Genomic DNA, 16,490 nt, shown 5'->3' on the forward strand with positions numbered 1-16,490 from the left:
AAAACTGTGATGTGGTCGACATGCTGTGTGGTTGCCAGGTTGATCTTTCGGAGTCTTCCATCGGGAACAGTGGACATATTGGGTCTGGAGTGATCGGAAAGGTGACGAGGCAAGAGGGTTGGAGGATTGTGAAGCAAGTGATCAGGGATCCTACAGTGACAAGCAGATGTACAGGTGTCAGTCGTTCCACAAGCCATTTCCAGACACATTGAAGATGCAACTTTGCAATCCAGGTGCCTTTGTCATGTAACACTGAGGCACTGGTGACTCCATCTACAGTTTTGTGGAGCCATTTCATTTTGCATTGTCACAGATTGGCAAAACGTGGTGTTTAGTGATGAATACCGATTACTTTTGGGAACAGATAACTGCATGTGGATGTGGAGACAGCACGGTGAGTGGTGCAGTTCCACCCACGGTGTCATGTGCTACAATGCCTGCACAGCTGATCTTAGTGGGCCAGTATGACATTGATGACATTCTCGATCCCATGTGGGGCCTACATGGTCTACTGGGACCAGTTTTCCAACAAGATAATGCTCATCCACATACAGCTCGAGTTACTCAGGACTTCCTAAATCATGTTCTGACTCTCCCACTACTGGCCTGCTCCCTGGACTTGTCCCCTATAGACTGTGTGCGGGACCAGGGTGCTACATCTCCCAAGCGGAGATGCTTGATAACAAATAATAAGACACTGATAAACAAGATCAAGGGTTTATTGTGACCACAGTAGAGAGCTTTAATAAGAAATGACAACTTTCTTCAACAAAAAATAATACAACTTTTCAGACACTAACAGGCATACACCTGGAACACACAGTGAATACATGCAGTGCAGCGTGAAGACTATGCTGCTGACAATCCCTAACTATGGAGGTCGAGTGTTTGGTGCAGTTGGCTGACAGGTATGTCTCGAGATATCACTGGAAAGTCATAAATCCTGCTGCAGTGGCTTCTCATTGGGCTCTGACCGATGGGCTGCTAAGAGCTGGTGCACGAATTGGTCCAGAGGTCCAGTAGAGCGAACTGTCCTCGAGGTGTCGGCTTGTGCTGTGCTGTAGCCAGGGTGCAAGGGAATTAGTGCCGATGCAATTCCACACGTATGACGTGGCAGAGGAAATAAGTCCCTGGCACAGAGGACCTCTGGTGGCACTTGCTATCTGTCATGCTTGTTGCAATCTGTGCAGACTGGGGAGTCAATGCTGTGTACATATGCAAACCCTTGATGATGCTTCAGTGTCTGAGGGGTTGCCAATCCCTTTTAAGTGAATGGCAGATACACGGCAGTGGGGAAATGCTGTATGCTGCCACGTCACTATACTTTATTTGGAAATGGCTGTTCAAGATTTGTGGACAAATTGCCTCATGACATCGGACTTCTAATCCGCTCGATGCCGAACAGTGTTGCGAGGTGTATTGCGGCAAAAGGTGGTCCGTCACATTATTGAAGTTGCTCTGTATTTGTCTGCTTGTACTCGTAGTAACTGTTAACTTGAATTATTTTCGGATGAAGTGAATCTCTCATCTGTATGATTATGTCTAATACATTTCACTTCGATTCAATGTTCCCCTCTTGCTGAACTATTTTTAATGTTCCTGAGTGTATGTTTGGTGGGTGCTTTGAAGCCAGCAACTATGAGGCAACCAGGAAGATTGGGTTTGTGGCTTGTAGGAAGCAAGTAAAAGGTGGGGTGTGTGGTTTGGGTGGGGTAAGAAGTTCTATAGATTGAGGTGTTCATCCTTGTGAGAGGCTTGAGCTTTTAAGGAGGGACTGGAGGTCTGTTTGTATCACAGGGATGGAATCTTGATGGCAGATGCTGTACACAGAGATGTACACAGCTAGTGTAGACTTTCACTTACATATTCCTTTCAGTCTAGCACCACAGTGGTAGATCCCATGCCTGCTGGAAGGCTAATGATGGATTCATTAATTTCTGGGAATGAAGAGCTTGGAGTTCAGCAGAGGACAAGTTAGGATCATGTTATAGGGACTTGAAGAAGGGTTGTGAAGTAATATGAGGAACTCTTGGAAGGCTTGTAAGGGATGATTTTGAAGTAATGGTGGTGGATCAAGTTGGGATCTTGTTTGGAACTGTTTGAGGCTGGGCTCAATGTCAGGTTTTGCTGTTGGAAAGATTTTTGGATTAAGTTGCAAAGTGATATTTCCAGCTGACATTGTGTCTGAAGGAAAGTAGATTCTTCATCAAAGAAGCATAATTAAATGCAAGTGTAGGGGTGAAAGTGAGACTCTTGAAAAATACAGATAATTCAGGACGGGAGAGTGCCGTAGATGAGAGATTGAGAACACTGTACTATTGTGAGTGATCCATGTGATTGGGTTTTATCATTGCTCTGGGAGGCAGTGGTGAAGGCTGGGGATGCTTAAGAAGGTTAGCATAGCTTGGTTTGTAGGAGAGGAATGGTGATTGGTGGTGTGGCCACTTAGGAAGCTGCAGAGGGACAGGAAAGTATCCTCTATGATGTAAAATAATTATGATGGGGGAAAAAATTCCAGTTGGGAAAGTCATGAAAACAGACAATATTTTGAAAACAGGGAAAACAGAAAGAGGAAGACATTGTACAACATTTAATTTAATGTATTTGGAAAACAAAGTAATGCAGGAAATGGCAGTAAAGTTGATCAGAACAGTTTGGTGAAAAACAAATGCACCAGTACGTGAAAGAATCATGTATAAGCAAGGTAAGTGGAAGGTGGGAAAAAATGCTGTCATATTTGCAAGTAGATCAGTGAAAGACACTGCAGAGAAGGCCCTGCAGTGTAGCGAACCATAAAAAAAGTATTATATGCAAATTTGTACTGTATTTTATGCACTATAAGACACTATGGACTATAAGCCACACCTTCATTTTTAAGCAGTTTAAGCATTTTTACCATTTTTATTATTAAATTACAAATCCAGACTTTAAAAAATTCTTAGTTTATCTAACCGAACTGACATTTAAAATCCTCAAAAATTGTCACCTGAACTTTCTTCTTCTCCTTCCTCTTCATCATCATTATTGTCCTCTTCATATATAAGATGATCATCACTGTCATTAAGAGTGTTACTTATGCCTCACTCGTTGAAAGATTTAACAATATTGTCTTCTCTCACTGTAGACAATGGCTTTTTTATCCACTGACACACTTGTTTGATTGTAGGTCATCTTAAAGCTCCCTTCGGCTTAAATTCATGTTGGGTTTCATCTACCACCCATTTGTTCCATTCCTCTCACATATACACTTTAAATGGTTTATTTATCAAGACATCAAGAGGTTGCAATTGTGAAGTAAGTCCTCCTGCAATAACAACAAGCACTATATTTCCCTGTCTCAATTTCTCTTTCACAGAATTTTTCAGATGACTACTTAACTGACCTAGCACAAGAAGAGAACTCTTCTTCAATAAAGCACCTTTTCATCTCTCCCACAGTGTGTTAATCTATAATTTCTTACCAGACTCGTCCATCTAACACTTGTCATGTACATGAACAACACCACCTGGCAGCATTTCAAAAGGTTTTGGCATTGTTTTGAGCTTGCAAATGATAATTGAATTAAGTTTAGTACCCAAATGCCAGGAAGTTTCAAGTTTAGTACCATCAGCACAACATGAAAGGACAACAGTGTAGTGCATTTTTTCATGTTCGCTTATTTTTATAGTTACAGTTTTAGCACCTTTCATTGCAATAGTTCTGTTACTTGGCACGTCAAATGTCAGAGAAGTTTCATCTGTATTCACTATTTGGCTTAGTTCCACATTGGTTTTCTTTCAATTTTGAATAATAAAGTGATGGAAAGATAATATTTTCTCTATTTACTGCAGTGACATTTTTGAGATATTTTGGTTTTGGTTTGCATGCTAAGTCCGTAAAGTCTGTAGTGCTAGATTACAAGCATGTATTTGAATCATTGTTGAATTGGTTCCAGTGCCATTTTGATGGTGTCCTTGAATCCATTTCCATATGTCATCTTCTAGTTTTGACCATTGTGCAGTCAGTCCTCTATTTGCACGTTTAATCTTCCTCATTTTTTTCAGTTCTTCTTTACTAGCTTGTCAGTCACAAATGGTTTTTTCTGTTGGTAAAATGCCACTCAACTGCTTTGTTTTAATGTTCTTCTGCATATGCTGTTACTTTCAAGTTATAGCTTTCATCTTATGAATACCTTTTATTATTTATTTTTTTGTATTGTGAAACTAGCTACTAACAAAAATATTGTTGTGTTGTTACCAATAACACAAATCACTGTTAAATAAAGTTCAGTGGCACCGTGGACTGCAATTGTGAACCATAAGCTAGACAGTGTTCTGGGTTTGTGATGGCAGAGCAAGAGGGAGATAGCTTGTGAATCCCTGGAACTCATGTTCATCGCATCGGTGCACTGCTGCTGCTAATTGAATTCAGTGTTGCCAGACAGAGATACGTTTCCCATGCCATTGAATGTATGGTCATTTTTAAGGCTTGCAGGAATTTTAAATCAAACAATGGCCACTTTTAGATTAATTTTGGGTATAAGATGCACCTGAACTATGGAGGCAATTTTTTGAAGAAAAAAATGTGCCTTACAGTCTGTAAAATATGGTAAATAACAATGGACCCATCTATGTCCATAGAAATCACTACTAGAAGAGATGTAGGATGATGATGATGATGATGATGTTTGGTTTGTGGGGCGCTCAACTGCGTGGTTATCAGCGCCCATATAGTTACCCAGTCTTTGCTCAGTCCAATTTCGCCACTTTCCTGGATGATGATGAAATGATGAGGACAACACAAACACCCAGTCATCTCGAGGCAGGTGAAAATCCCTGACCCCCGCCGGGAATCGAACCCGGGACCCCGTGCTCGGGAAGCGAGAACGCTACCGCGAGACCACGAGCGGCGGACAAAAGAGATGTAGGGGCAAGATGTTATTCAGTATAGATGGCACAGATAGATAAATGTGTGAGCTAGCACATAAGGTAGAAAACAGACAACAATTTGAGCAAGATAGATGACAGCAAAGGCTGACAAGGGGGTTACATAGCAATAAACGATGGCCACATACCTGATATATCCAGTTACATTAAATTTTCAAAAATTAATTGTTTTCATTGATTTATTTCTTCATCTTTGATTTTTGTCCCTGTGAGATGCTTAAATGTAGGAATACAGTTGTGAATATCTTTGGTGAAACAGTTTTGAAAGACAGAATTTAGTATTTCAGCCTTTATTAATCTTCTTTTATTTGAGTGCTGCAGCGATTAATGAATATTTGGATAGATGATTTTGTTCCAGAAACTGTATAAGACCAAATTATTATTCTTTCATAATAATTTCATATTATTTTTCAACTAAGGTCTTCATGGCACCAATTTATCTTGCAGTGGCAAACAGTATTTTCAGATCTGTGTAAGAAATCCCTCTACATTCGCCCCTCCCCCCTCCCCCTCCCCCCCGCCCCCAAGGGGTGAATATTTGCTATTAATTGCTCAGGTAATTTTTAAACCTTTTCTGTCATATGTGTTAAGCAGAAATATCTTTCTACATGTCTTAAGGTCTGCACCTGCAGATCAAAGTGTTGCTGTTCCTCCAGTAATTTCTCATAATCACTCTAAGAAAATACAAGGTGGTTTCTTTCAACATGGACATGTGTGATTTGTTCACTAGCCTTCTCTAACTGATGTCTTCCTTTGAAGGACAATATGTTGACCTTCCATCTAATTAACATTGTAAAATGCTCAAATCATTTTATGTGACTAATCTTGGCATAATACATATGGTTAAGCTGAAATCTGAACATAATGTGTATGGTTAAGCTGAAATCTGACCAGTCCAACCACACTTCAAACTAGAATAGTTATTGTGTAAAAGGTAGCATATTGGCTTATAAGAGACCATTATTGAGTAAAATTCACATTTGGATATGCTCTTTCTAATTTATGCACTTGACTATTTTCTATTTACAGCAACGCACATGAGTTCACACCTGCACATGCGCGCGCGCGCGCGCGCATACACACACACACACACACACACACACACACACACACACAGTGTTTTTACCTGTTGATATTTTATTTTACTCTAACATGAGAATACCTGATTTCAGGATCGAAATGATATACCGCCAGTGTTCACAACAGTACCACGACCAGTTACTCTGGAAGACAGTGTACCTATTGGCACTACTGTAACAACTCTAATTGCAACTGATTCAGATGGGACACCACCTGGAAACAAGGTAATTAGGAAGCATTTCAGCTACATGATACCCAAGCCTATATAGTTTATATCCAAATAAAAGAGGAAGCTGATGAATGCTTCCTGCGGAAGTGACTATTGCCATAATTTTGTGCATCTGCATATTGAATAATCTGATCAGCCCCTCCACCTCTGAATTTGATGATTGCCAGAATGGAGCAGTGATCTGCTGCTCAACAACAACTGAAATACAGATTCCATAAACTAAGGGCTGTTTTTGGAGATGGTGGTGGTTGGCACCCTCTCTGCAGCAAAGTTAGTAGACGAGGCACACACTGTAGTTGACTGTGTTATGATATACATATGTGTAACATACGGGAAGTTATAAAGGGCATTGACAATGTGCAACCTTTTTCTGCCTGGGACAGTCCAACGAAATTGATGTAAACTCTGTGCAGATGTGCTGGAGCTTTTTGATAGTGGGCAAACGTGTGGCCCTTCTGGACCATATGTTCAGTGCCGAGCAAATAAACAGGATGCCGTGGTAAAGATGTCATCCTGCATGTACCCCAACAAGTAGTTTGCAGTAGCTTAAGACATCATGGGTACAAGAAAGATGGAATGACAACTTGACATTTGAAGCCTGTGCTGGGTATCAGGAGGACACAACATTGGGAGCCATAACCAGAAATTTGTCGAGAATGTCTCACTGATTTATATTTAAATCAAAACTCACACTGCTTCATGCCTGTCAAAGATTGCATCCAGTCCACACAGAAGGTGAGATAAAGTCTGGGCATTAGGCTCATTTTGCTCAAAATATCACTGAGATGCTTATCACACAGTTAAAAATGCGACACTTGTCAAGCCTGCAACACGGATTTGGAGCCGCTAAAATAATACCTTTAAATGTTGTAAGTATTGCTCCAGCACAGCCACTGCTATAATTGTGTCATCCAGATAGTCTGCAGGATTTGGGATGTCCTGAATTAAATGTTTGGTTTGCAAAAATTGCAGGGAAGTGCTCTGTCTCCCCAGTCACCTGCCATCATCCAGATACCCTCTCAGTACCACCCAGGACTGGAAAAACTGAATTACATTCTCTACCAGGCTTCTGCGTAACTCTTGCCATATGTAGAGGTGAAAAATATTCTCCCTACCCCTTCCATGATGGTATTCTGCCACTCACCCAAGCTGTGCAGTATTTTAGTCCATCCTTATTCCACTCCTGCTCCTGACACCTTGACACATAGCTTGTATCCCTGTAAAAGACCTAGACACAAGAATTGTTCCATAAATACTCCCACTACCATATAGTCTAGTCCTGTCAGAGGCATTCCTTATGACAACAGAGGTGGGTCGACCTGCAAAAGCAGCAATAATATCTACCATATTAGCTGCAATCATTGAGCTTGTGGGTGCAACAACTAACAGGTTGTCTGTTCACATGTTGGCCACCACCAAGCTGTGACCAAGAGTTAGTTGCTGAGCACAAACACAATACAGTGCACTTCACTTCATTAGCTGCTTCACTGGCCATACCATCTAGATCCTTGCCAACTTTTCTGAATTGCACAACCTTCACTAGGTCCTGTCTCCACCTGCCTTTGTTCCCTTCCCTGCTCCCATTTCTGCCTCAACACATATCTATTGCCCCCCTCCTCCCAGTGCACCTTTATAGTCCTTTTCATTCTCTCCTCCCGCCCCATCCCCCTGCTACATCTAGAACCCCACCATCCTGTCCTGCACACTCCCACAGTCAGAGTACAGCACCTTTCCCCACCATAATCTTGCTATCCCTCCCCCCCCCCCCCCCCTCTCCTCAAACTTCTTCCTTACCTACACTGCTTACCCCAGCCTAGATAGCTGCTCACCTCAGACAGGCCTTAGATGTTTGAGAGTTGTGGTTTTTTTGTGTTTGTGTGTGTGTGTGTGTTTTTACATCTGGTGAAGTACAATAATGAAAAGAAAACCATTCACCGTAAAGATGGTATGTTGAGTTGCAGCAATCTGGAGTAGGGCAGGGAAAGCAGTTGGATAGCAGGGTACGGGAGGGGTAGGAAAAGAGCACTGTGTTGTGAAGTGTGCAAGGACTAGCAGGTGGCAGGATAAGGCAGGTTGACTGGAGGAGAGAGGGGAGGGGGGTGGTGGAGTGTAAACAGGGGACGGAAAAGGAGAGGAGCAGAGAGGGGTTTATTGGCAGAGAGCAGTGCACAATCAGGTTGAGGGTACATGTATGTGGAGGAGAGGATACGACAAAGTGGGTGAAAACTATTGGCTGTAGAATATGGAGACAGTAGGTTATTGTAGGCTAAAGTTAGGACAGTTTTGGGAACAGAGAATGTGTTGTAATGATAACTCCTATCTGTGCAGCTTGGAAAAGCAGCTTTTTGTTTCACAGCCTGGGCCATACGGAACCTCCTCTCCACCACCAGCTTTTTTGAACTGCACAGTGGGAATTATCTGTACAACACATTCTGCGCTCCTGAAATTATCCCCACCTCAACTTTGTTTCCACACCATAACCCAGAACTCTGGCGTGCCACAGGGGAGTGTTATGGGACCATTGCTTTTCACAATATATATAAATGACCTAGTAGATAGTGTCGGAAGTTCCATGCGGCTTTTCGCGGATGATGCTGTAGTATACAGAGAAGTTGCAGCATTAGAAAATTGTAGCGAAATGCAGGAAGATCTGCAGCGGATAGGCACTTGGTGCAGGGAGTGGCAACTGACCCTTAACATAGACAAATGTAATGTATTGAGAATACATAGAAAGAAGGATCCTTTATTGTATGATTATATGATAGCGGAACAAACACTGGTAGCAGTTACTTCTGTAAAATATCTGGGAGTATGCGTGCGGAACGATTTGAAGTGGAATGATCATATAAAATTAATTGTTGGTAAGGTGGGTACCAGGTTGAGATTCATTGGGAGAGTCCTTAGAAAATGTAGTCCATCAACAAAGGAGGTGGCTTACAAAACACTCGTTCGACCTATACTTGAGTATTGCTCATCAGTGTGGGATCCGTACCAGATCGGGTTGACGGAGGAGATAGAGAAGATCCAAAGAAGAGCGGCGCGTTTCGTCACAGGGTTATTTGGTAACTGTGATAGCGTTACGGAGATATTTAACAAACTCAAGTGGCAGACTCTGCAAGAGAGGCGCTCTGCATCGCGGTGTAGCTTGCTCGCCAGGTTTCGAGAGGGTGCGTTTCTGGATGAGGTATCGAATATATTGCTTCTCCCTACTTATACCTCCCGAGGAGATCACGAATGTAAAATTAGAGAGATTAGAGCGCGCACAGAGGCTTTCAGACAGTCGTTCTTCCTGCGAACCATACACGACTGGAACAGGAAAGGGAGGTAATGACAGTGGCACGTAAAGTGCCCTCCGCCACACACCCTTGGGTGGCTTGCGGAGTATAAATGTAGTTGTAGATGTAGATGTAGATTGCTGCTTTCATTCAATGCAACAGTTGCAATCTGCCCACATTGACCGGAAATTGTGGTTGTGTGTGTGAGGTGTGCCCGCTTGTGTGTGTGTGTGTTTTCCTTTCAGTTCTGACGAAGACTTTGGCCAAAAGCTTAATGTGTAACTGCTTTTTCGTCATGCCCGTCTGCAACTCGAAGCATCGTCTTTAGTGAGTAGCGATCTATCCTCTCTATAATTGTTGATATTCCAGGCTAGACTTTCCACTTCTTGAAGGACTATGTCTAATAGCTTATCCGATAGACTACTTTTATATTTGCCTGTCCACTGCTCAGTGCCTCCTCTGTGTAGTGAGTAGCAATATGTCATAATTCGTATTGAAAGGAGCATTAGTTTAAACATCTAAAACAAGAAATGGATGTCTACAAATAGAAAACAAAAATAATATACTGTAATGTGATCTCTCAGGTTTTCTTGACATGATTGATTAATGGTGTGTTTCCCAAGTGTTTGGCTGATTGTTGTCCCGCATTTGATGCACAGTATTGTGACAACAACCGAGCTGACCTCTTCAGATGCTGCAAGTTGTGCTGTCGTGTGTGCTTGCTCTCCAGACTCCAGCAAGACAGTGAACAGTTGTTGGCCTCAAGCCATTTTTTACAGCTGAGTTTCACTCCAAACATGCACTATATGGCTTTTGATGCTCTTTCATCAGAGCCTATACTGATATTCCGTGAATCATGCATTCTCTCAGCATTTACCAGCTCTGGTGGATGTTATGATCAGCAAGAGCTTAATAAACTGAGCACTGGACACCAAGCCTTGTTTACAAAAGAGACACATACTGAATCCTTGGAACCAATTGTGAAAAAGCTTGAAGATTGTTGTATTGGACTTTTATTCATGTTCTGACATCAGCTTATATCTTCCTCAAAGGAAATATTATGAGCAAACCCTTGGAATGGTGATCTGTAGTCTGTTATTGATTGTCATGTTGAACCTATATGTGGAACACTTTGCAGCAGAGGCAGTAGAATCTACTATTTCCACACTAACATCACACTGTTGATAAGTAGAAAACACATTTATGTTAGATACGGTTCTCGGGTGAGGCGTCAGGTGTCATTGTGAAATTTCCACAATATTTCATCGGCGCAACTGACTGACATTGTCCGGTGTGGCAGACACACTGCTGAGGCTGTGACCGAAGCCTCCTGTTTATGACAGTCGCAGAAGAAACTGCACAGGCATGAATGTACCGAATTTGGTGACCGTTAATCTAGGTATTATGATCCGCAGTGGGAGAGTGAGACAGCAACAGTCATTGCAGATTTCTTTTACTGGTCCAGATGTGTGCGTCTTCGGCATTAAATGCATCTGTCCTCCACAGTGCAACAAGTTTGTCCAATTTACAATGTTCTGTAGCTACAAGCTTCTTAAAGTGAGACAATCTTTCACTGACCCTAAAAGAGCTCTGAGTTTCATTTGCAGCTGAAAGATGCATTTAACTTAACGTTTCTTAAATAATCTTCCTATTTTTGAAGAAATATTGCTGATGCATGGCAACACTACCATTCCTCTTTGATCCTCACTTTCTCCTGTCTCCTCACTTTGTCTAGCACATGCTGCGTGTAATGCACAGTGCATCTCTCACCCAGAATATTCATTCTCTAATAATACAGTACAGAGGTGGCATAGCTCATCAAAGATGTTTTCTGAATCTGACATGGCTCATGATCTGTGGATCTACACCCTGAGCATGCCACTTCATTGTGCAGGATGGTGACAGCTCATGGACTGTAAGCGTAAGTCTGTGCATCTAGGTTTATGGTACACAGTGTGACACAAGATGCTGTCCAGTTTTGTCCACACCAATACATGCAGAAATGGTAGTTCACTATTTTTCTTCATCTCCATTGCAAACCTGATGTTCAGTGATACAATACCATAGGGTGACATGACAAAGGTGACATCCACAAATTGCTAAAAGCACTTAGGCTCCAACTTCCCAGACTTGAGTGCTCACTCCTCAAAATCTTCTAGAAAAAGATTAACCCCATTGGGTAACTGTGACACTGTCAGCCTGTTCAAAGTATTGGTCACTGAATAAGAAGTAAGTTAAGGTGAGCATGTGCTTAAACAAGTCAAGAAGATCCCTTGCAGCTTCTCACCAATCAGTAACACTGATTCCTTCATTTGCACTTGAGTGGAAAGTGAGAATACATTGAAACTAACAAGAATATTTGATGGTGCAAGTCACAAGATCTGAGTTGCGAATGTAGTGTTCACATTTTTCCACCAAAGGGCTTAATCGCACTGCTAGACTTTTAGCCAAGTTGTATGCTGGTGCACCATTGTGACTTAACAGTTGGTCAAAGTGGTACAGTATCCTTATGAATCTTGTTCAGTTCATATACTCTAGGAGGAACAAGTGCCTGTGTGCAAAGTCTGGCCACATTATCAGAGATTGTGCTATTTTTGAGAAGCTCTAAAGTTCTCTGTTGTATTTTTGTGGTAAGGTCATAAGTTTTGATCTTGCAGAAGGGGCTGAACTTAACACCCACTCTGAGGACACCACCCATTTTGGATATTATTAGTTCCATTGAACAGGGAATCTTGAAACTGCACAGGGATGTTATCAAGGAAATGAAATGGGAGACTTGCTTCCTCTGACACGGACACCAGTGCCCAAAAATAATGTCTCGGCTGCAGACAGGTCAGCACTTCAATCTCAGTGTAAGGATCCTGGTATTGTGATATTACCAGTGGATAAAGGCAGTGCAACTTTCATCCTCTCCAGACTGATGTACTTAAGCAAGGTGAACCAGTTATTGGACAACTTGCCTATTGCCTTCTGAACTAGCACTCAACAACCAAAATACAACAAAGAACTTCAGAACAGTCTTTGATGTTGTGGCCAACAACCTTCATACACAGGCATCTGTTCCTTTCAGACTATACAGATTGCTCAAGATTCATAAGGGTACTGTGCCACTTCAAGTAATGGTTGGTAGCACTGGAACACCAACATACAACCTGACTAAACATCTAGCAGCACAGTTGAGTCCTTTAGTGGGAAAATGTGAGTACCAATTTCATAACTCAGATGACTTCATCCATTGGCTCAAGAACAAACTTGCACCATCAGATATTCTCATTAAGTTCAATGTGGTCTCACTTTTCACTGGAGTGCCAATGAAAGGTTCAGTGTCGCTGATTGGCGAGAAGCTGAAAGGAGAACTTGTTCATTTGTTTAAGCACGTGTTTGTCTTGACGTACTTTTTATTCAATGACCAGTACTTTGAACAGACTGACGCTGTCACAGTGAGTAATCCTTTGTCACCTATTGAGCCCAATCATTTTAGAAACATTCCAAGAAGAGAGCACTCCAATCAGTGGAGTTGAAACCTACAACATCCTTTTTTGTTATCTGGCACCATGGCATTCATTTTTGCAATAGCTAAATTCACTTCATTAGAACATTGAGTTTATGATGGGGATGGAGAAAAATGGTGAACTACCATTCCTGGATTAGTTGGTGGGGAGAAAAGAGGATGGCACCTCGCGCCACACCGCATACCTTAAACCTACACATGTGGACTTATACACCAGCTGTCACCTTCCTGCACAACAAAGTGGCATGCTTATGATGTTGGTCCACAGAGCATGAGCCATATCGAATTCAGATGGCTATCTGATGAACTACACCATCTCCACATCGTATGTTTAGAGAATGGATATTCTGAATGAGAGATTCACTGTGGCTTATGCCTAGCGTGTGCTAGGCAAAGTGAGGAGATGGAAGAAAACGAGGAGCAGAGAGGAATGGTCATCTTGCCATATGTTGGCAGTGTTTCTTCAAAAATAGGAGGATTATTCAAGAAACATAAAGTTTAATACATCTTTCACCCGCAAGTGAACCCTGAGCTCTTTTAGGATCTGTAAAAGATGATCTTGGTTTAAGAAGACCTGGTTTCTATAAGATTTCCTGTAACTGCAAGGTGTCATACATTGAAAAAACCTGTTAGAACAGAAGCACTGAACATCAACAACACACGTGTCTGAACTGCCAGAGAAATCTACAGTGCCTGAGTTCAGTACAGGGCACAGTATGGAATACAAAAACCCCAGAGTTATCTCATTGACCTCTTCATACTGGGGTAGAGTGGAAATTTGCAGCTCAGCTAACCAGCTATAAAGGGACACAAGATAATAACTTAGTACAGCTTGGCATCTAGTGCTGGCCATGTTAAAGTCACAGTGACTGGAAAGAAGAACTGTTGGACATACAAGGGATGACTGCTTTGGTGACATAGATACACGATTGACAATGGTGACAATAGGCACATGCCAGTGTGGACGCACAGGTTGGCAGGCAGCTCCTGACAGAGGGTGCTGGGTTGGCTGATGGCACGGTACAGTATGACTGACAGCCTCAGCACTTACGTCAAAGCTGTCCATTCTCCATCTGGCTAGTGGCGTAGCTGTCTCCCCACTACTGGTCAGGATATTTGCGCTACTGGTCACTGAATTTGGTGGGTTAATACACCTGCACAGTTTCTACTCAGTCTGGCATAAATAGGAGGCTTCAGTCAGAGCCTCAGCAAAGTTTTTGCTGCACCTGAAGATGTCGACAAAATATTGTGAAAATTTCGTGACTACGTCCCGTGTCTCGCCCGAGAACCATATTTACCACTAGTCCACCTGTAAAGCCTCAAGCAACACAACACATTTGTGGTGTGGCCACATGGAACAAGAAATTTGATGAGTTCCTGGAAAATTTAAACTCTGTCCATTGTAATAAAAAATTCATGGTGGAACTTCCGAAAGAGGGCCAGGATCCTTTCCCTTGGCTTATTAGTTGAGAAAAGACTAGTCATCCATGTGTCACAATATATACAGAAAACCCATGAACAATGACCTCTAACTTCATGCCCTGAGCCCCCCACCTTCTGTCACATGTGCTGCTAAAGTCTCAGCTTGAACACTTGAACACTTGAACACTTTGGGACAAGGAGGGCCTTGCAGAAGAATTACAGCACCTACAAATAGTTTTCTGAAGGAATGGGTACTCAGACACTTAAATTGAGTGGGCATTGCAGACAAATTCAAGACTGCCTGAGAAAGAGTTTGAGACCGATTTAGAGTAAGAGGAACCAAGAATCACTTACCTACCTTATGCTGGCCTAATTTAAGAAATACTGCTAGACTTCTACTAAAACATGGCATCCCATTTATTTTGCTCCCATCAACAAATATAAAAGTGAAAGTGAAGATGAAGATGAAGAGAGATCTCTCACCCCTCCCTTTCTCTCTCTTCATCTTCACCTTTCTCTCCTTTATCCCACTCCCCCCTCTGCCCCCTCCACCTCTTCCTACATCTCTTTTTGTTGTACCCTCTGTACTCTTTTTCACTTTGTTGTGAGGCTACAGAGTCATCTGTCCAAGGACCTGCCTCTTTCCTGCTGCCTCCTCCATGTGTCCTACCCTGCTCCATGCCCAATTGCACCAACAAAGGCAACAGCTGTTAATAATAGAGTATGAGTAGTCTTGTCATGAACATAGGAGTGTGCTTTAGAGGGTCTGAATGGTTGTATGTGTGAATCAGTGTACTGTTGCTAGAAAAGGAGATAGCACTCAAAAGCTAGTGTGAATAGTGTTTTCCGTTATGTGCTTCTGTGCTCGATGCATCGATCTGCTATTGGATGCTGCTTGCTTTCCCTTATTTTACACATTGTTAAAATGTTGTCATTTGTGCTGCCATTGTAGAACAGAAGAATGGCTGTAAGTTGTACTACTGCAACACAGCAAAACATATTTCATGAAGGAAGGAGTAATAGCATAGTAAATGCTATAGTTATCATATCTGACTCCTAATTTAGGTATTATGAATTTGGAACATGTAAAATGCAATTGTGAAAAGTGGCGCCAGTAGCCCATCTACAAAAGTTGCCATCTTTGCCTGAGAATACAAGGAAAAAAATTATGCTTCCTTTTCAGCTCAGTGACTGAAATATGGTAGCACTAACTTGGATACTAAAAGGTATCAGATAGATTATATAATGGTAAGACAGAGATTTAGGAACCAGGTTTTAAATTGTAAGACATTTCCAGGGGCAGATGTGGACTCTGACCACAATCTATTCGTTATGACCTGTAGATTAAAACTGAAGAAAGTGCAAAAAGGTGGGAATTTAAGGAGATGGGACCTGGATAAACTGAAAGAACCAGAGGTTGTACAGAGTTTCAGGGAGAGCATAACGGAACAATTCACAGGAATGGGGGAAAGAAATACAGTAGAATAAGAATGGGTAGCTTTGAGGGATGAAGTAGTGAAGGCAGCAGAGGATCAAGTAGGTAAAAAGACGAGGGCTAGTAGAAATTCTTGGGTAACAGAAGAAATATTGAATTTAATTGATGAAAGGAGAAAATATAAAAATGCAGTAAATGAAGCAGGCAAAAAGGAATACAAATGTCTCAAAAATGAGATCGACAGGAAGTGCAAAATGGCTAAGCAGGGATGGCTAGAGGACAAATGTAAGGATGTAGAGGCTTATCTCTCTAGGGGTAAGATACATACTGCCTACAGGAAAATTAAAGAGACCTTTGGAGAAAAGAGAACCACTTGTATGAATATCAAGAGCTCAGATGGAAACCCAGTTCTAAGCGAAGAAGGGAAAGCAGAAAGGTGGAAGGAGTATATAGAGGGTCTATACAAGGGCGATGTACTTGAGGACAATATTATGGAAATGGAAGAGGATGTAGATGAAGATGAAATGGGAGATACAATACTGCGTGAAGAGTTTGACAGAGCACTGAAGGACCTGAGTCGAAACAAGGCCCCCGGAGTAGACAACATTCCATT

General features: G+C 42.0%; 1 protein-coding gene across 1 annotated transcript in view; it reads left to right on the plus strand.

The window, feature by feature from the left end:
- The window catches only part of LOC126091892 (cadherin-99C), a 631,851-nt gene that overhangs the window by 554,424 nt on the left and 60,937 nt on the right, over positions 1 to 16,490 (plus strand). The window contains exon 18 of the mRNA XM_049907188.1: positions 6,098 to 6,229. Coding sequence (XP_049763145.1) covers positions 6,098 to 6,229 — 132 coding nt within the window. The remainder of the gene's footprint in view (positions 1 to 6,097; positions 6,230 to 16,490) is intronic.

Source organism: Schistocerca cancellata, chromosome 7, assembly GCF_023864275.1.
Source record: "Schistocerca cancellata isolate TAMUIC-IGC-003103 chromosome 7, iqSchCanc2.1, whole genome shotgun sequence".
Lineage (NCBI taxonomy): Eukaryota > Metazoa > Arthropoda > Insecta > Orthoptera > Acrididae > Schistocerca > Schistocerca cancellata.